Source organism: Carassius gibelio, chromosome B6, assembly GCF_023724105.1.
Source record: "Carassius gibelio isolate Cgi1373 ecotype wild population from Czech Republic chromosome B6, carGib1.2-hapl.c, whole genome shotgun sequence".
Taxonomy (NCBI): domain Eukaryota; kingdom Metazoa; phylum Chordata; class Actinopteri; order Cypriniformes; family Cyprinidae; genus Carassius; species Carassius gibelio.
In genome coordinates this window covers 19,643,284-19,664,207 of record NC_068401.1, presented here as the reverse complement: position 1 = coordinate 19,664,207, position 20,924 = coordinate 19,643,284, and the positions used below count along the sequence as shown (strand labels likewise).

The window sequence follows — 20,924 nt, the reverse complement described above, 5'->3', positions numbered from 1 at the left end:
ATTTGAGAACCGATGAGCTGATTCTCGTTCTCGAGTCAAGAACCGGTTGCTTCGGTTTTCGGATCACCAGTACACTCAACCGAGAATCGTTTCTGTCGGACGCGTCCGAATTGAGAACCGATGAACTGATGATACTGCGCATGCGTGTAATTTTGTAAGTATTTTGTTAAACATCGGAAAGTGTGATAAAATAACTATATTTTATTTTGATTTTTTATTATTATTATTTTTTTTAGATTAATGTTTCCAATTTGTATATTGTATATAATGTATAGGCCAAATGGGTTTTCAGGGAAGTTGGACAATAATTAAGACTCTAAAGACTCTTATGTTTAATAGGAATAAGGGATGATTTATGAGATATCTGTACTGTAATGATGACACATTCACAAATTGAGTTTGTAGTAAACAGAACATGAACACGAGTAGAGCAGCTGATGACACTGAACTGCAGCATGTGCCGGTTAGAGCGATTCTCGTTCTCGAGTCAAGAACCGGTTGCATCGGTTTTCGGATCATCAGTACACTCAACCGAGAATCGTTTCTGTCGGACGCGTCCGAATTGAGAACCGATGAACTGATGATACTGCGCATGCGCGATTCAGCGTGAAGCCAACTGACTCACAGCATGTCTGAACCGAAGGGATTCTTTTGGTGATTGATTCTGATTCTGTACTAGTAATGTTATGAGCGCGGGTATTTCGAGGGCTTGGATGAAGGGCAATCTGGCGAAACGTAAGTTCATTTAATAACAAATACATCGCAATGGATTATGTTTAGTAAGTGGATCATGGTTTCTGCGCTGATGACACCTAATTTATTTACTTTATATCTTCAAGACTTAAATCCTCATATGCACATTATTGCTGTTACTGTATTTAGGTGTTGTTGCAAAACTCAAATGTAAACTTTTCATGATGAGGTTTTAACTGACTAAAGTTATGATTACTGACTTTATATATTTGAATGTTTGATAGACGTGACGCCATTACGTCATCGCCAATGACGTCAAGAGCGTGAAAGAACCGATGAACCGTTTTTTTCAACCGGTTTATTGAATCGAACCATCCGAAAGAACCGGTTCGCGGAAAAGAATCGAACTTCCCATCACTAGTTTGTACGCCTTACCGCTTGTCGATTTAAACATTAAAGCATCCAAACACAAGACGCGATGCGCACAAGAGAGAGAGAGAGCCCCATATCACGGACAGCGACACTGAACCGAGCTCTCTTCTGCAAAGTTCTCCTCGAAGTCCCTCCTGCACATGAACGAACAAATACAAATCGCAGTTTGAACAAACAAAAAGATGTGAAAGAGCCCAATTCAGTAGGCTACTCACGGTGTTCTGGTGTTCAGGGCTCATGCAGAGAATGGCGTCTCAAAACACTTGAACACCGAATTTGCTTATTTTTGCTTGTGCCGACAAATACATACAAAATATGTCAAAATATCTATGGAATAAAATCACTTTCAAAAATAATCGTAAATAATTCAAAACATTTGTGTGTAATTTTAATATACTTGTGCGTAATTTAAAACTATTGTACGTAATTCTGTTTTTTGTCGGAGTTGGATTCCAAAATATACTGCCACAACAGTTTACAGATACGCAATTTTGTGTGTTTTTTAGAGTACAACTCTAAAACGTACGACTGTGACAGTTTACAGACAAGGCGCTTGTTTTCACAATAGCTCTGTTACACACACGACATGCGAATTATGACCACGAAATGCGGTGTGTGAAATGGCTGTCAAAAATACGTCATCAAGGTCACGGGCATTACTAACCTTGATGACTTATTTTTGACAGCCGTTTCGCACACCGCATTTCGTGGTCTTAATTCGTATGTCGTGTGTGTAACAGAGCTATTGTGAAAACAAGCGCCGCGTCTGTAAACTGTCACAGTCGTACATTTTAGAGTTGTAGCCTACTCTAAAAAACGCACAAAATCACGTATCTTTAAACTGTCGTGGCCATAGATTTTGGAATCCAATTCTTACAAAAAACAGAATTACGTACAATGGTTTTAAATTATGCAGGAGTATATTAAAATTACACACAAATGTTTTGAATTACATACGATCATTTTTGACAGTGATTTTATTCCATAAATATCCACCTTGGAAATTATGCTCGAAAAAACTGTCAGTTATTTCTTAAGTGAAAGTAAACAGTTGAGGAAAAAATGGGATGTGTATTATATTGGATGCGTTCATCGTCTCTTAAAGGGACCGCGCCTAATTTAGCTAATGGCTAGTGTAATGTTAACCCAAGAAAATGAAAATCACTCACTGCTCTTGAATGAATTACTTTGTAGTTTTAACAGCCAAACCAAAAATTATCCAGACACCAGGTATAATTTTTGATATATATATAGCAAAACTGTAATAATGTGAGAAATGTTGAAGGTGTCTGAATAAATGTAGGTTTGATTGTATATTTCATTTTTACATTAAAGACTATCCAGTGCTATTTTACATTTAATTATTTGGTTTCTGTACCTTGACACCTACAAACTTGAAAAAAAACGTAAACATTGTGTAAATAGCACAAATAAATAAAAATAAAAAACATAAAAATTTAACAATTTCAAACAGGGCCCAGTGTACGCACTGCAGATGGAGTATGTGTGAAATAGGCGTAAGGTTGTTTGCACCTTGTGCAATGTGGAATTAGTTTACATCTTTTTCAAGCACTTTGTGATGCATTTTGGAAACAGGAGATGAGCCCCTTTTCTAATGCACCTGTGGCAAACAAAAGAATCTGTTCTACGACATTGGTTACTTTCACTTTCATTTTAGCGTGATTTCTGGGTGGAGTGTGTCAATTAACGGCGGAAGGGAGTTGTATTTAAAGGGAGCGTGTCATACCTGAATCAGAAGCGTCATTCGTTTGTTTGCACATAAGGGTAGCCCGTATGAGTGATAGTTTAGGGTGGAAAGACGGCTGCGTGTCAATCAGCTGTTTCATGGGTTTGATGTCTGGTGCATGACAAGCATTGCACTTCCAGACCAACTTTCATGAGCAGTCCTGAAGACAAGGAAAAACTGCTGCTTATCCACCTATCTTGCTGTCGGGTGACCCGCGATACTCATTGGTGCCTTCAATACCTGCAAACGTGGTCAGTACCTTTGCGCCGCCATTACACTCTGCAACACACGCACGCACCAACTCACATAGCTTTAATATTCGCACATTTTGTGTGCTTAGTGTTTTGTTTATAATTGTTGTTGCCCGTTAAAATAATTGATGCTGTTGATTTAATGTGTGTGATTTTAATGAAACTTAATGAGATGTTTATCTAATGTTTTCTTTGTTCTCTCTTTTTCTTTATTGCACGGGCACGGATTCGGAAGAGAAACCGCTAGTGGGAACGTGTGGTCATTTCTTATTTTGCTTAATTTATTTTTTGTCCATTTCGGTTTTTTCTGTGTTATGATTTTGAACATATGAAAGAATAAATATCCTGATGACCTTTAGTCTGGGATTATTATTATTTGTTGTGTAACAGGTGGTTATTTTTCTGCTATCCTGGGTTAAATAAATTTTTGACAGGTTTAATCCTGTCTGGCGCCAGAAGGTTTTTTTTCTTTAAACTGGTTATTTAAATTAGGGCGCCTACCACCGTTATACACCACCTAGCTTGATAAACCCCTTCTCAAAGACTTACTGTTTGTCAATTTTATTTGGGTAACACACATATTCTGAATGCCGTCGGCAGAATTCGAATGAGCTATTTTAATCTAGATTAATTTCAAGATCACGGTGAGATTAATCTAGATTAAAAAATTAATCTATGACCACCTCTAATAAAAACAAATAAAAACCAGCAAAGCCGCATGTTAGCAGATATAATATAAAATATACAATTTAACACGCTGATGTAGAAGCGGCAGCCACAGTGCGCCATCGTCCTCTCACCTCAGCGCCAGGCTATTCAACCAACCATATAGTTTAAATGTTTACATTTTTTCTACAACAATAAGGTTGAATCTATCCATCCATCTATATATATCGGCTGTTGTGCTTTGCTAGAGTACTCCACCTTTGAATTTTCTTTCTTCTGAATACACTCATATGTGGCTCCTTCCTCTTGTTGCTTTATTCTCGGAGCTGTACCTGCTGCAATTAACTTGACTGCCTCCACCTAAAACAAAAATACAAACACAAGAATCCAAGGGGACTCTCATTAAAATGGTGAATGGATTCTGTTTTAAATGTATAGCATAGTATACTATAGTTTGTAATATGATGTAGCTGTAGAAGTTTCTGCACTGATCCCCACCATGACTATGACTCCCTCTGGGAACAGGATGCGCTTGTAGATGCTGTTTACATTTTCGTTTGGCTCCACATCACATTCTCTTTGTAAAAGAATTGGGCCTGTGTCCAGTCCATCATCTGCCCAGAATATAGTAAACCCACCCTTTTTATCACCATGAATCAGAGTCCATAGAGGACACAAAATAGCAAAACATAACTTATGTTAAAACAACAGAATTTTACATAATTTACACACTGTTATCATTTGCTCATCTTATGCGGTTTCTGTCAGTGAATAAAACATTGGGCCTCAGATGCACTAAAGAGAACATTTATCCAGCAAAGCACCTGATAGCAAGCTGCCTTAAATTATATGCATTTGTTTTAAAAAATATTAAATATTAAGCCATTTTGACAGCCCTATACTGATCCACCACTTCTGTGATGGCCTTTCCTTTCAGCCTCCAGCGGGGAAAATTGAACACTGGAACACCATCCTTCTCTGCCTCAGTCGCTGTGGAGAGTGTAAAGATTTATTTCAATTTGTGTAAAAAAAATTCTTTTTTTTTCTTTTTTTTTTGGGATTCATATTTAAAAAAGGGCAGTGGCGAGGCACACCTGCCATGAAAAAGCTTTCAGCAAATAACATGCAAGTTTATATTTTAAAGACAAAGCTTGGCCAAGGTTCCGTAGTGCAAAACATATTCACCGTAAAAGAATTGTATTCAAGTAATTTTTTGTAAGAACTCTATTTATGTATGATTTAAATTTTTTATGCATTTTTTTTTAAAAGGACAGATTCAGACCACAATGAATGTTTGATACTAGAGCAGAGCTGCCGCTGTTACATAAGAGTTACTGTTACTGTCATAGAGTGAATTTGCATTTCATTCAGTTGGCCTGCCATATTTTTTTTACTGGTCTGAACATATTGGACAAAATATTCACTCCAAACATTTGACAAAATCTAAATTCTGTTGTCATTTAATGACCCTTTTGTTTTCCCAGATATAGGAGTTCCTTTCCTGAGAAGAACACAAATTAATATTTTCAGAAAAATCATCAATTTTCTGAGACCATATAATATGCATCAGTCCCTCAAACTTAATGACGTTCCCATAATCATTTATAAAAGATATTCAAATAAGAGCACTTTTTTTCACAATAAATGTTTTTTCACTCAACTGGGGTCTATGGAATATTGTATCTGTTTGTGTGTTCATTTAAACTTCAAAAGGACTCCACACATTAAATGGACCCAAAGATGTGGCTTATATTTAAAAAAACCTGTTTGTGTTTCATAGAAGAAAGAAAGTCATATAAACCTGGGATAGCATGGGCAATTTTTGAGTGAATTATCTCTTTAAAAATAGCATCAATGATCTTAACAGAAACAAGAGGCTTACCAAGAGGGTCCACTTTTCCATCTTTGTCAGGGATGGTGAATACACCAACAATCATGTGGCCATCCTTCAGTTCCTTGTACACTTCCTGTCCAAAAAGACTCTGGCCAATCAAAGCAATCTTCATCTGAAATGAAAGCAACACACATACGGATTAAAAAAAAACTATTACTAACTGCACTTCTCTTGCTTGTTTACCACTCTGTCTTAAGTAAATTTTGGGGTTTTGTAATGCAGATATTGTTGGTTCTTATAAATTGCTTGTCAGGTTGCTTTGGATTGATTTCACAAACCTATGCTTGTTATACAAGACCATGTTTAAAGGAAATTCAGGTAGTCTGACCTGCTACTGGACAAGAACCCTCTGAAATTGAAATTGCTAAGCATGCTAGATTAGCCTATGTTAGCATGCTAGCTGTATAGCTTATTAAATCTATCATGTTTGATCATCTTTAATAATTTGTTAAGAACCTGCACAAAACAAAATAGGAAACAATTAACATTTGTATTTTATATGATGTATTGCTAGATTTAATTTAGAATAAAATATATTGAATAAGTTAACCTTTAGTATACAACCGGCTACGTGCTTAGGCACTGTAAAATAACTAATACAAGCTACAGTAATCAACAGGGGTCCCATATGAGCAAAAAAATATATGTTTTAAAAAAATATGTTTGCAGAACTTGTAGGCCTAGTTCTAGGACAATAGCTATTCTCGGACTTCGGCTGATTTTGAGTCGGAACGTCGGACACATACTCGGAGATGTTAATGGTCCCTGCGTCTCAATGTTAATACTATCCATCTAAATAGTATGTCAGATTATAATAAGTTTGTCCCAAAGCATAGCATGTTGAAACGAGTATGCCAAAAGTCCCCAGAAAAGTGCCACCAAGGCAGTATTTTCAGTACTTAAGAGTTTTAGAGGTTACTACTTTCTTTATTGCAATTAAACCTGGTTCCTAGGAATGCTGAGTAATTATTGGGTCTTTATCTAGGAAAGTTTTTGGTTTATATTGTGTGTGTCTTACCCTGGTTAATACGTGCTGAAAGTGCTGCTTGGTTTTGCGTTTGCCTATCGCGGGACTGCTTGGTTTCGATCTGCTAAATAGTGAGGCATGTCCAATCACAGGTAATCAGACTAATACAAAAGCGCTAGGTTTCACCGCGGCAGCGGTCGCGGCAACCCTTGTGTGAACCCTCCTCGTGTGAAGACCGACGAGTGTAAAGACAATCGACTCTACCTGCGCGACTCCACCGAGGACACCGACAGGGCACTTGAGTATTGTTTTTTCTCTTTTTTTACTTTTTGTATAGCTTGTTCTCAAATATATCTTACACTTGTAGTCACTATGTGCTTTCAGATCTCTACTATCACTACTAACACTCGGAGAGCACGCTATGTACGTCGCAGGAAGGCCTGTCTGACAAACCTACGCCATGTCCCTCTGACCTCCACTACTACACTCTCTATTCCAGTTGGTCTCTGGAACTGCCAGTCTGCAGTTAACAAAAGCAGACTTCATTTCTTCTATTGCTACTCATTCCGGTCTCAACCTCATGGCACTGACAGAGACTTGGATCAAACCTGAAGATACTGCCACCCCTGCAGCCCTTTCCACTAATTTTACTTGTTCCCACACTCCTCGTACCACTGGGAGGGGTGGAGGTACGGGTCTCCTTATATCCAAAGAATGGAAATTTAATCTTCAGCCATCACCTACAGGTACTGGTTCATTTGAATCACATGCCATTACTGTAACCCACCCTGTTAAAATCCACTTTGTGGTCATTTATCATCTCCCAGGTCAACTGGGAAACTTCTTGGAGGAGTTGGATGTGCTGCTATTAAACTTTCCTGCAGATGGTACTCCTCTGGTACTGCTTGGTGACTTCAACATCCACCTAGATAAACCCCAGGCTGCTGACTTCAAAACTCTGCTCACCTCATTTGATCTCAAGCTAGTGTCTACTACAGCGATTCACAAATCGGGCAACCAACTGGACCTCATCTACACGCACTGTTGCTCTGTGGACACCTCTTCAGTTGCTCCACTGTACACCTCTGACCACTTCCTCATTACTGCTAACCTAGCACTTACTCCTGAAGTGGCACACACTCCAACGCAGGTCACCTTTCAACGGAACCTACGCTCACTCTCTCCATCTCGCCTATCTGCTGTGGTTTCATCCTCTCTTCCACCACTCTCTCAGTTTTCTGCTCTGGACACGAACAGTGCTACGGACACTCTTTGCTCCACTTTAACATCTAGCTTGGACAACTTTTGCCCACTGTTGTCTAGACCAGCACGCACTGCCCCATCTGCCCCCTGGCTGTCCGAGGTTCTCCGTGAACATCACTCTAAACTCAGGGCTGCAGAGAGGAAATGGCAGAAATCAAAAAACTCTACGGACCTCAGTGTGTATCAATCTCTCCTCTCTTCCTTCTCTCCAAATGTCTTCACAGCTAAAACATCCTACTACCACAACAAAATTAACAGCTGCTGTGATGCTTGGACACTCTTCAAGACTTTCTCTTCTCTTCTTAATCTGCCGCCTCCACTTCCTCCATCGACTCTTACAGCGGACGACTTTGCAGCTTTCTTCACAAATAAGACAAGATCCATCAGTGACCAATTCCCCACTCTGTAGACTGAGGACAACTTCACAATGACCGACGCACACTCTTTATCCTCCTTCTCCCCACTCTCAGAGATGGACGTCTCCAAAATTCTCCTGTCCAATCATCCTACTACTTGTCCACTTGATCCTATCCCCACTCACCTCCTTCAAACGATCTCTTCTTCAGTCATACGTCCGCTTACTCACATTATCTACTCCACTCTTCAATCTGTAACATTTCCCTTAGCATTCAAGCAGGCTCGTGTAGCAACAATGAGCTGTACAGAATAATTAACTCAAATGATATATAGGGAATTTGAATAATTAATCAGGAATATGATTAATATTTATATATCATATGACAGTTGCAAAAATTTTTTATTGATTATGAAAAATAGCTCAATTGTCTATACCAATAACTAATTACAGGGCCCTGTAACTTACTCATTAATATGTCAATATTCCATTCTTCATATCAATTATTGTGATATCTCTTACTGTAAATTACTGCAAATCAAACAGTGGTTTGTCCAGCAAACCAGATTGACCTATCAATTTTCAATAAAGTTATCACTTCTTATAATTCAAGGAAAAATATTCTCTGGCCATGAAAACATTATCCTATCCTTATGATAAATTTAGTTTCTAAATTTAAAGCTTGTAGCTAAAGATCAGACATCTCAGTGACTCGTAATGTGAGCGGGTGGTGGAGACAAGGATCATGGATATATGGGTTTTTAATAATTGGCTAATAATACATCGAAACTACAAATCACACAGAGTAAATATGCGTACGACAATCCAGACAGTAAACTTTTTACAAGACATAACGGAATCCAAATAAGAGAGAGAGAGAGAGAGAGAGAGAGAGAGAAATGAATGAGGTCACTGAATGGACTCAGATATGGAAATCACAGTCAGTAAACCTTAGCAGCCAACACCAATCAAATCACAGCAACACTTTAAAGCAGCATTTAAATCTCCATAGAAAAGTGATAAATGCATGGCTCAGCGTGCGTGCGCTGGTCCTTTTGAAAACAGCGTGCGTGTGCCGGAGGCCGTGTGATGCGCGTGTGAGCTGCGCTGGATCTTGGCGTGAGCGTGGAGCCACGTGGTCCTTCGTGGCAAGGGGTGTTCGTTCATCTTCCGGCTGTTGCGGGATCGCGCGGTATTTGAAAGGTTTAACCAGCAATGTTCCAGAATTGGTCTTTCTTGTGTGGAGAGGCGAATAGTTGAATAAACTTAGTAAAGAAAAGAAAAGAAAACAACGAAAACGAAAGCTTCCGAAGGAGCCATGATAATGACTGCCCAAGGCCGCGCCGGGGGACTCGCGGTTGTCCGAGAACTCTTATAGCTTGAGATAGTTCACGCCTCTGTTCGCGTGAACAACCAATGAACGTCCGCGATCTGCAGCGGGAAAAAGTTCCTTTGTCTCTGTGGAAACAACCCCCTAATGATTTAGGGCTTGTCAGATTTCAATAGGGATATTCTAGCAAGTTCGTAATTCCAGAATAATAAATTTTTCATTACTTTGCTTTAGATAAGTGGGTCTGTCAAAGCATGACGATTACAAGAACACCAAACAGTACATATATATAACTGATAGAAACACGAAGTTACATTCAAATGCAGAATTACACACATTAAAGATTAACACACGCTAATAAATTGCAGATAGTCCCAATTTATATGGGAAACATCTAATGTACCAAAAAGAAATACGTAATACATTTAGAAAACATAAAAACAAAAAGGTAATAGTTTAGAATGCATTGGGAAAAGAAGCCAGTGATTTGGCTTCTCTCCTGTCCTGTTGCCCAGGGGTCATAAAGTTTTATGAAGCTGCCAAGGAGTGGGGGTTACATAAACATGACTATTTGAGAAAGAGTTAGACTGAGGAGAACATTTCCACTTATAAGTCAGCACTTTAACCATTTACCCAGGATTAACCATTTTTATGCAATACACAAACATTAAAAATACATATTAATAAGGACTTACAAAAGTAAGGAACTTTAAGAAAGGTTTCTTTTTGGGTGTGTGAGTTAAGGAATTTGGTTGGGGGTTGCATATCTCCTTTGAGGCTCGCACGGGTATCGTAAATAATTTAAGTCCAGCCAGGCTGGCGCCAGGCCAGGCATTTAGTGCACAAAGGGGTTTCATTTGTATGCCTGAATTTAACCCATGAATCGATGATCTGCATATCCGTTACACTCGGGTAAGCCCACTGCTCAAGAAACCATCTCTAAATCCAGCGCTTCTTGAAAACTACAGACCGGTATCCCTTCTTCCATTCATTGCAAAGACACTTGAGCGAGCTGTGTTCAACCAGCTTTCTATGTTCCTTGTACAGAACAACCTCCTGGACAGCAGCCAATCTGGCTTCAAAAGTGGCCACTCAACTGAGACTGCTCTGCTCTCGGTTACTGAAGCCCTGCGACTAGCAAGAGCAGCTTCAAAATCCTCGGTACTCATCTTACTGGACCTGTCTGCTGCTTTTGACACTATTAATCACCAGATTCTCCTGTCCACCCTCAGAAAGATGGGCATCTCTGGAACTGTTCTCCTGTGGGTTAAGTCCTACCTCTCTGACAGATCCTTCAGTGTGTCTTGGAGGGGTGATGTTTCAAAGTCATACCACCTTGCTACTGGGGTTCCTCAAGGCTCAGTACTTGGACCACTTCTCTTCTCCATTTACAGTATTGTTCAAAATAATAGCAGTACAATGTGACTAACCAGAATAATCAAGGTTTTTCGTATATTTTTTTATTGCTAAGTGGCAAACAAGTTACCAGTAGGTTCAGTAGATTCTCAGAAAACAAATGAGACCCAGCATTCATGATATGCACGCTCTTAAGGCTGTGCAATTGGGCAATTAGTTGAATTAGTTGAAAGGGGTGTGTTCAAAAAAATAGCAGTGTGGCATTCAATCACTGAGGTCATCAATTTTGTGAAGAAACAGGTGTGAATCAGGTGGCCCCTATTTAAGGATGAAGCCAACACTTGTTGAACATGCATTTGAAAGCTGAGGAAAATGGGTTGTTCAAGACATTGTTCAGAAGAACAGCGTACTTTGATTAAAAAGTTGATTAGAGAGGGGAAAACCTATAAAGAGGTGCAAAAAATGATAGGCTGTTCAGCTAAAATGATCTCCAATGCCTTAAAATGGAGAGCAAAACCAGAGAGACGTGGAAGAAAACGGAAGACAACCATCAAAATGGATAGAAGAACAACCAGAATGGCAAAGGCTCAGCCAATGATCACCTCCAGGATGATCAAAGACAGTCTGGAGTTACCTGTAAGTACTGTAGTTAGAAGACGTCTGTGTGAAGCTAATCTATTTTCAAGAATCCCCCGCAAAGTCCCTCTGTTAAAAAAAAGGCATGTGCAGAAGAGGTTACAATTTGCCAAAGAACACATCAACTGGCCTAAAGAGAAATGGAGGAACATTTTGTGGACTGATGAGAGTAAAATTGTTCTTTTTGGGTCCAAGTGCCACAGGCAGTTTGTGAGACGACCCCCAAACTCTGAATTCAAGCCACAGTACACAGTGAAGACAGTGAAGCATGGAGGTGCAAGCATCATGATATGGGCATGTTTCTCCTACTATGGTGTTGGGCCTATTTATCGCATACCAGGGATCATGGATCAGTTTGCATATGTTAAAATACTTGAAGAGGTCATGTTGCCCTATGCTGAAGAGGACATGCCCTTGAAATGGTTGTTTCAACAAGACAATGACCCAAAACACACTAGTAAACGGGCAAAGTCTTGGTTCCAAACCAACAAAATTAATGTTATGGAGTGGCCAGCCCAATCTCCAGACCTTAATCCAATTGAGAACTTGTGGGGTGATATCAAAAATGCTGTTTCTGAAGCAAATCCAAGAAATGTGAATGAATTGTGGAATGTTGTTAAAGAATCATGGAGTGGAATAACAGCTGAGAGGTGCCACAAGTTGGTTGACTCCATGCCACACAGATGTCAAGCAGTTTTAAAAAACTGTGGTCATACAACTAAATATTAGTTTAGTGATTCACAGGATTGCTAAATCCCAGAAAAAAAAAAAAATGTTTGTACAAAATAGTTTTGAGTTTGTACAGTCAAAGGTAGACACTGCTATTTTTTTGAACACACCCCTTTCAACTAATTGCCCAATTGCACAGCCTTAAGAGCGTGCATATCATGAATGCTGGGTCTTGTTTGTTTTCTGACAATCTACTGAACCTACTGGTAACTTGTTTGCCACGTAGCAATAAAAAAATATACGAAAAACCTTGATTATTCTGGTTAGTCACATTGTACTGCTATTATTTTGAACAATACTGTACATGACATCTTTAGGATCTGTCATTCAGAAGCATGGCTTTTCTTATCACTGCTATGCTGATGACACCCAACTCTACTTCTCATTCCAGCCAGATGACCCGACGGTAGCTGCTCGCATTTCAGCCTGTCTGAGTGACATTTCTAGGTGGATGAATGACCATCACCTTCAGCTTAACCTTACAAAGACTGAACTCCTGGTGATTCCAGCTAACCCATTGATTCATCACATTTTCTCTATACAGCTGGGCTCGTCAACCATAATTCCTTCGAGGACAGCCAGAAACCTAGGAGTTGTGATGGATCATCAATTAAGCTTCACTGACCACATTGCTACAACGACCCGGTCGTGGAGGTTTCCCTTATACAACATTAGGAAGATTAGACCCTTCCTGTCAGAGCAAGCAACCCAACTTCTTGTCCAAGCTCTTGTTCTCTCCAGACTGGACTATTGTAATGCTCTCCTGGCGGGCCTTCCTGCATGTACTGTCAAGCCTCTGCAAATGATCCAGAATGCAGCAGCGAGGGTTGTCTTCAATGAGCCAAAAAAAGCTCATGTTACTCCTCTCCTCATCGGGATACACTGGCTACCAGTAGCCGCTCGCATCAAATTCAAGGTACTGATGCTTGCCTACAAGACGACCACTGGCACGGCACCAACTTACCTAAACTCACTGGTTAAATCCTATGTTCCCTCCAGAAGTTTGCGTTCTGCAAGTGAACAACGCCTTGTGGTGCCATCCCAAAGAAATTCAAAATCACTCTCCTGGACTGTGGCCAGCTGGTGGAATGACCTCCCAATCTCAATTTGTACAGCTGAGTCTTTACTCATTTTCAAGAAACATCTAAAGACTCATCTTTTTCGCCTGCACTTAACTTACTAACACCAGCACTTTTCCTTTTCTTGTCTTTTTCATTTAATAAAAAAAAAATAAAAAAATAAAAAAAAAAATACCTGGCTATGCGTTCTATACTAGACTAACTGAGACTTGTCATGGCACTTGTATACTGTTGTTGTTCTCTTGTTGACCTGACTGCTTCTATTGTTCTCATTTGTAAGTCGCTTTGGATAAAAGTGTCTGCTAAATGATTAAAATGTAAATGTATTTAAGTATTATAAATAATTACTCATCAAGTAACATAAACAAGGAATCATGGTAAAGTCTTTTCAGTCACTAGATTAACCACATTTTCAAGTACAGAGGAAGTCACAAGCATGAGTCTTGGAGTAGATTTAAATTTGTGTATATTTTATAAGATAATATATTACAGCAGTTGAACTTGAACACACACAAAGACAAATTTGTTCATGACGTGAACAACATAGAAAGAACTTCATGGACAATGTCTTCAATGACTCCTAAGAGTGACAAAGAGAGAAGTGAATGAAATAAGGAAAATTTTGTTGAACATGTTCTACTCTCTAATTTTTAATTTAATATTTAAAAGATCTTAGTGAACACAGAGCGCACACACATATGCAATACAAAAATGATTATATAAATATTCATACCAATGAATGTTCATAATACTGTTATTGCATACTGTTCAAAGACTTGGAAAAATTGTATGTTGTCGGAACAAAGGTTCTTGAAAAATTCATGTCAATAAAGCCCATCTGAACTGAGAGAAATAATAATAGAGATGCAAGAAATCTGAATAGAAATAGCATTATTAACATGACTTTTCCTGACCTCTAAATATTTAAAGCGAACACTTTTCTCAATTGTTTCTCTATCACCCTATTAAATTCTTCAACTTCACTGAAATAGTAAATGGAGAACATATTCACTGCAAGGTTAACAGAAATAGTGTTATCGCTTAAAAACAAAGGATAGATTGGACATTGTGTAGGCCACCTGACCATAGACATAAAAATCCCATCCATTTCCACAGATCTAGCATGGCAAGCCCTATAATCAACAAAAAATAATATTAGTGATGCATGAAACATCAGCTGCTGTACTCTTTATCACATGTCTTGTATATGAAATGCAGATTACAGGCAATCATATTTCATTGAAATATGTAATTATGCAATATATTATTCACCACAATATCATGCCCAGTCTTCTCAGTCCAGCTACCAGGATGAATTTTCTGAGCAAGAACTCTACACAATAAAATAAAAAAATAAAATAATATTAATAATAATTTAAACCAGATAGACAACCAGTGAGAAATTAGGCTGTACAGACACGTAGTATTTTAACAATTAATTATTATGTTGGCTTCTCTGTAATGTTTGACTATTAAAATGTCATATATCTCAATCAACATTATAAAACCATGTCAAAAAGAAGAGACATACTCATAACATGTATTGTGGGGTAATGTTGAACAGGCCGACTGTGAGCATATGACAGTTAAAACATTACGATTATTTTAACTTAACTAAAATGGTAAAACAATGAGTAATTAACAAGCTTTCACATAGAATGTGCGACACAGTTTATTGTGCTGTCACTATGTCAACACAAGCTAACTCATGCAACAGATTCGTACAAGATCATTTAGCAAACCATGAACACTTTTTATTTTTTAAGTCATGTTAACTTTCCAATGAAATGCATCACAATTGTTTTTAATGTTAAAAAAATAAGAAATTATTCACATTTGATACTCACACTTTGATTTTCATCCATCTTCGCTGGTTCTCTAATTCAGTAGGTGGCGTTGTCACTAAAAACCTAGGGTCCTAAAAATGCGGTCCAAGGATTGCGTTCCTGAAAATGCAGCCTCTGGTTTTGCAGAGAGATTCTACTCAAAGGATTTGGTCCAGAACTACAAACCCGAATAAAAAGAAAAACTACAAGTGGCAGATGCATGCAATCGACGGTTTGGTAGAGAGGTTTACGAAAAGGGGTGGGCAATATTGACAAAAATGTAGATCTCAATATTTTTTTTTTCAATATCTTGATATCGATATTAAGACAATCATTTTACAATACTTAAAAAAAAATGTGTGCAAATTGGGAAAGAAGGTCCAGTTGGTCTTTTGACTTGCCGCATTTTACCTATTATTGTATGGAATTACTAGTACATAAAGATATGAGACATTATTGATTTAAACATGAACCAAGTTACTGTACTAAATATTTACTTTAATACAAGAACAGTGCTTTTACAGTACAATATATGTATGTAATAAATTAACTTTGTGCTTTGCAAACAGTACTCTATTAGTAATAGACTAACAACAATGTGACTACCTCTTAAAAAAAAAGTTGTTTTGCAAAATGTAAATATTAAAAAACACCACAATATAAAATTTTTGTACATTATATTAATATAAAAGATGAGGACAAAAAAACACAAAAGGAACAAAATAAATAACAGACACTGCTCTGCAGTATGGCTCCAAGATTCTGCTGGACCACAGATCTGAGGTTGTGGCATAATAGGTGACCTTCTGCAATTTATGGGACAGCGTTTATCTTGAACGGTTTTGGTAGAGCTGTTTCACTGAAATATCTCCTTGAAGGCAGATTATATCTGGTATCTAAAGTCTGTAACATTTCTTGAAACCCATCCTTCTCGACTGATTGAATTGGCAACATAGACCTTGAAATAAAACTTGTCACAGAGTTTGTAATCATTTTCCACTTTTCGCTTTTTTTGTCATATGGTGTTTTCTTTGTGAATGTTTCTGCCAAGGTCTGTTGTGTCTGTTTTTTTTTTTTTTTGTACCGTGTTTGTAGCAGCAGTGCTGTTTTTGTTCAGGATGAAGCCGTACTCTTCAAACGGTGTTTTGTGCGTTGTACGGAGATGATGGGAGAGGTTGGCTGTGGCGTTCTGCTATGCGGCGCTCTGCATGCAACAAATTCTACAGATGGGCGACTAAAGAAACTGACCCACGTCTCGCTGTTAGCTCTTCTGGCACTGGTTTTGAGGATGACTGTGTATTTTTGCTTTCTACGCTAATTCTTGTGTTGTTTGCGCTAGAAGCTAGATAACAAGCATGATAACAAGTGACTGAGTAACACACGCACGGCACACTGTAATGACATAAGACATCAGGGGCACTGAGCATTATGGGCAGTTCACTGTATTAATAAAAATGTTTTAGTTTGTACTAAAAACAAACGTTTTTTAGAAGTTAAAAGAAGCCCTTTTTGTTGTTCGGAGGCTATTCCAGTAGATCTCTTGGGAAAATGTATTCCATCTTTTGGACTCATCATTATACAACGCAATGTTCTAATGATGCAATCACGAAGCTCGCACCTTGAGGACGCCACAGACATTTAAGGAAAACGTTTTAACTTCAGACTTCAGTTTTCCGCAAACAACGCATATTTTGCCTTTTCTAGCAGCTATTTTATAAATCGTACATCCGCTTTACTCTCTATGTTTTTGGATTGTTGCTTCAACTAAGAAACGTCATAACACACAGGTAAGAACTCCGTAGTTGTATTGCAAATTAGTAGCAGCTTACTCATTGGGGAACAATCGTGATAAAAAAAAAAAAAAAAAAAAATACAGTCAAACAAACCCCTACATTATTAAAATCGTTACATATAATTGTTTACAAGGTTATAGTGTGCGTTATTTTTTTTCTCTTTAACTTCCTTCAGCTCTTTTCATGTTTGGGAGGTCGGATATGCCAATTTTGCAAATCGTCCAGACAACAATTTGGATATTATCGTCTAAACGATATATCGCCTACCCCTAGTTTGAGTTACTAATAATCAACGTTTAAATGAAAATATGAGCAGATGTCAGCATGAAAGACCCGTGACTGCCAGATCAATGAGCTACTTCTGTTCTCTACAGTACAGTAGTAGGATGTTAAATGAAATGTGGAAGAGGTTAACTGTGACAACATGAGAGACAGGCCAGTTTACAGTGACACAGTGCATGTAACAGGTATGACAGAGCGGTCCTTTAAAAGACGCAATTGTGTGATAGTATTAGAGCCCGACCGATATATCGGCCGGCCGATATTATCGGCCGATATGAGCTAATTGCATTTAAATCGGCATCGGCGTTTATAACGGCCGATGAAACATGAGAAACAGTCTCATATTCTTCACTCATGTTATGAGTGTTGCATAGTTTGCCCACCAGAGGGCGGTCTGCAGCTCCAGAGTTGCAACAGCGCCAGAAATCCACAAAGAAGAAAGCGATCAGCCAAGCCACCCAGGTGAGTCTGTCGTTCGTCATGTGAAATGATTGTAGATTTAGTTCATACACTGTATATAAAAACGGTGTGGTAGTTCTAGTTAACGGTCCTATCATTATCACTTCTAAATATTCTGTAACATCACTTACAGCCGCTAATGCATTGCTATATTAGATTAGCCACAAAGCTAATACCATGTTTATCAGTGGAAGAGCGCGAACGTTAATAAGAGGTCGAACTATAAAGTTAGCGTTTAGTGCTTATTCTATTGCGGTGTGTTTCCCACATAATGACCGCGTAATGGGCCTTTCACACAGGACGCGGTATGCACAGCGCTTGGCCGCTGGGTTTAGCGTTGCCCTTCAGATACAACGCGATTTGCCCTGCTCTGCGCTATGGCGTAGGCGGAGTTTTAAAAACTTTTAGCGGGAGCTCTTTCATAGTCTGTTGTTCCTCTTTTCGGTCAGCAGCAAACATGTATCTGTCCCGTTGTAAGAAGCGAGCGATAGCGCTAGTCCTGCTGATGAGAATTAAGAGAGAAGCAAGGAAGAAGAGGCTACCCTCAGGCCCAGGGAACAATTTGGTGAATTCAGGCTGGTTACGTTACTCTAACGCTAATATAGCTTCCTTTTTAGCAGGCCCCTTAAATGCTTGCTATTAACTTGTTTGAAGGTGGTTCTTCTCAAAATTGACAGCGGTGTGTTCATGGCACTAACGTTAACCATTTTGATTCAGACTGCACAAAGAGAAGAGGAGAAGATATACGGGTCCGTTGTGAATGTGTCTGTGAGAGCAAATATAGTGTAGTTACAGTAACTACAGTAGGTGCGTCAGAAATGATTAAATCAGAGGGGACATGTAAATAAATGTGAGCTGAACAAGCGCTTTTTTCTTTTCTTTTTTTTTCTTACATATTGTTTCAAAGCAGCTTTACAGACATAACAGGAAAATGTTGAAATAATATTGTTAAATATAAGGAGGTTAATACCTATTGCTTGACAAATAAAAAAATATATATATATTTCTCATTTTTGCCTATGTAGGAGATCCCTGTTTATTATTATTATAATTCTAATGATGACATGAGTAATGATACATGGTGATATCATTAATACACATGCTTATTCTTTCTATGTCTCTCTTTCTGCCCTACAGATGGCTGAAAAAGGTGAATGATGTAGCAGCAAAAGTGTGGGACTACTTCTGCAAATACTTTAACTTTAACTTTAGTATTATAATTTATTTACAGTACACACACAGACTGTTAAAATCAGCTTCAACTGGAAGAAAGTAAAAGTGTTAAATGTTTAAAATCAGACTGTTTTTTGATCGTTAAAAAATATATACTTTTGATGTGCAATTGTTTAGTGATTGAGACCGTAATCTAAGGCTTTTTTTTACATAAATCCCTTCTGGAAAATGGTTTATACAGCCCACATACATAGAACAGGCAGATATTTTGCCATTGAATGTTATGTAAGTGCAGCTTATAGGAAATGGGTCTAATATCCAGTTTATTTTCAAAATCAAAATATCGGCTTATAAATCGGCTCTTTTCGAGTTAATATCGGCATCGGCATCGGCCCCCAAAAATCCATATCGGTCGGGCTCTAGATAGTATATCCCAAAGCTTGCCTACTTTTCTACTACACTGTCTGTACTTTTCTTCACCAAAAGAGTACATACTTTAAGAGCGTAGCAAGTAAGAGTAGGCACACTGAGATGCAGGGATGGTTTGGACCAGACACAAACGGTCCTAAATGACTCGGCCAGATTTAGGCCAGATTTAGGTAATTTTACCAGGACAGATGACAAAATTGTATAGTTGTTATTTAACTGTGTGATTGGCTTGCAAGTTATCCATCAAAAGAGAATCTAGTGTATTGACCTGGGTGTGTTTTACTGGGCAGTAATTCAGACATGCAAATCAAACAAGCCTTGGGTAAGGGAATGTTTGATTCTGTTGTATTTTAGTCAAATATTATAGAATATGTGATAATGTGATTTCCTAGAAGTTAGTTTAAAAATGTTGCATTCAGTATTTCTGAATATGAAATTGAGATGTTAACAATTGAAGGATCTGTATTAGTAGATTCTTGCATCTGAAAGTCTCCAAAATTGTGGTGAGGTGACACATAAGCATGATCCTGTTTTAAAAAGTGATTACAGTTTGCCAAACATAACAGAACTAACAAATATTGCTAAAAGTGTGACAGCATCATATAATAATAGCTGTTAATTATGTTCATCGTCTGGCTGACTACATCTTGTATACATTTTTCTGAAAGATCCGGTCATACATGCACAAACTGACAGTCTCCTACTAAATATTGTAGAAACATAATTTTCTGTAGTTGCTTTGTAATGATTTGTACTGTAAAAAGCGCTATACAAATAAACCTTAATTGAATTCAACTGAATAACCAGACATTTCACTGGGACTAGGTTGTTTTGGTCGGAAGAAAAAGTTTTTTGGGAAAAAAAAATATTAACTTCTGGAGCACAGTGGTGGATCTGATATGTTGGGGGGCAATTTTTCTTTCATATATGAAATTAAACCTTTATACAATCTTTTTCTACTACACAGTCAAAAGTGTGTACTTTTCTTCACCAAAAGAATACATACTTTGAGGGCGTATTAAAAGTAGGCACATTGAGACGCAGGGATGGTTTGGACCAGACACGAACTGTCCTAAACGACTCGGTTCGATAGGGCGAACCGGTTCAACTGGTTTGCTGCATAGAACCGGTTCAATGGAACGATTCGGTTGGTTCATGAACAAATCGCATTACAAACCGGTGTTCTGAAATATTCGGTTTATGAGATTTTCGGTGACGCTGGGCGGAGCATACATGAATATTCATGAGTTTCCATATTAGCGTTAAAGCAACTCTGAAAATATTAGTGCGTTTTCACCGGATCACAAAAACTGTTCAAGGTAGGTTAATTACGTTTCAACTTCGAATGAAGATAAGCAAATGTAGAACATAATGGATCGTTTGTGCACAAAATTGTATTCATTGTTTACGGTTTTAAATGTTTACTCGAATACAGCACTGATTTTGCCAAAGGTAGCCCATCATAGAATACACTACAAGTAAATGGGCCAGCAGCTGTTATATATTTTCTTATATTCCTCTGTTTTGCTATTAAAAGTATGTCATTTGATAAGTATGTCTTTTG

General features: G+C 38.2%; 1 protein-coding gene across 3 annotated transcripts in view; it reads right to left on the bottom strand.

Annotated features, from left to right (window-relative positions):
- The window catches only part of LOC127959805 (mitochondrial 10-formyltetrahydrofolate dehydrogenase-like), an 83,390-nt gene that overhangs the window by 57,697 nt on the left and 4,769 nt on the right, over nucleotides 1–20,924 (bottom strand). For 2 of the 3 annotated variants that reach the window (XM_052559189.1, XM_052559191.1), the window contains exons 2-4: nucleotides 5,672–5,795; nucleotides 4,288–4,403; nucleotides 3,689–4,149 (exon numbers count right to left, since the gene is read on the bottom strand). In XM_052559189.1, coding sequence (XP_052415149.1) covers nucleotides 3,976–4,149; nucleotides 4,288–4,403; nucleotides 5,672–5,795 — 414 coding nt within the window. In that variant the 3' untranslated portion in view covers nucleotides 3,689–3,975. Of the gene's footprint in view, nucleotides 1–3,688; nucleotides 4,150–4,287; nucleotides 4,404–5,671; nucleotides 5,796–20,924 lie in introns of those variants that run through there. The other variant, XM_052559190.1, reaches the window with a different exon arrangement.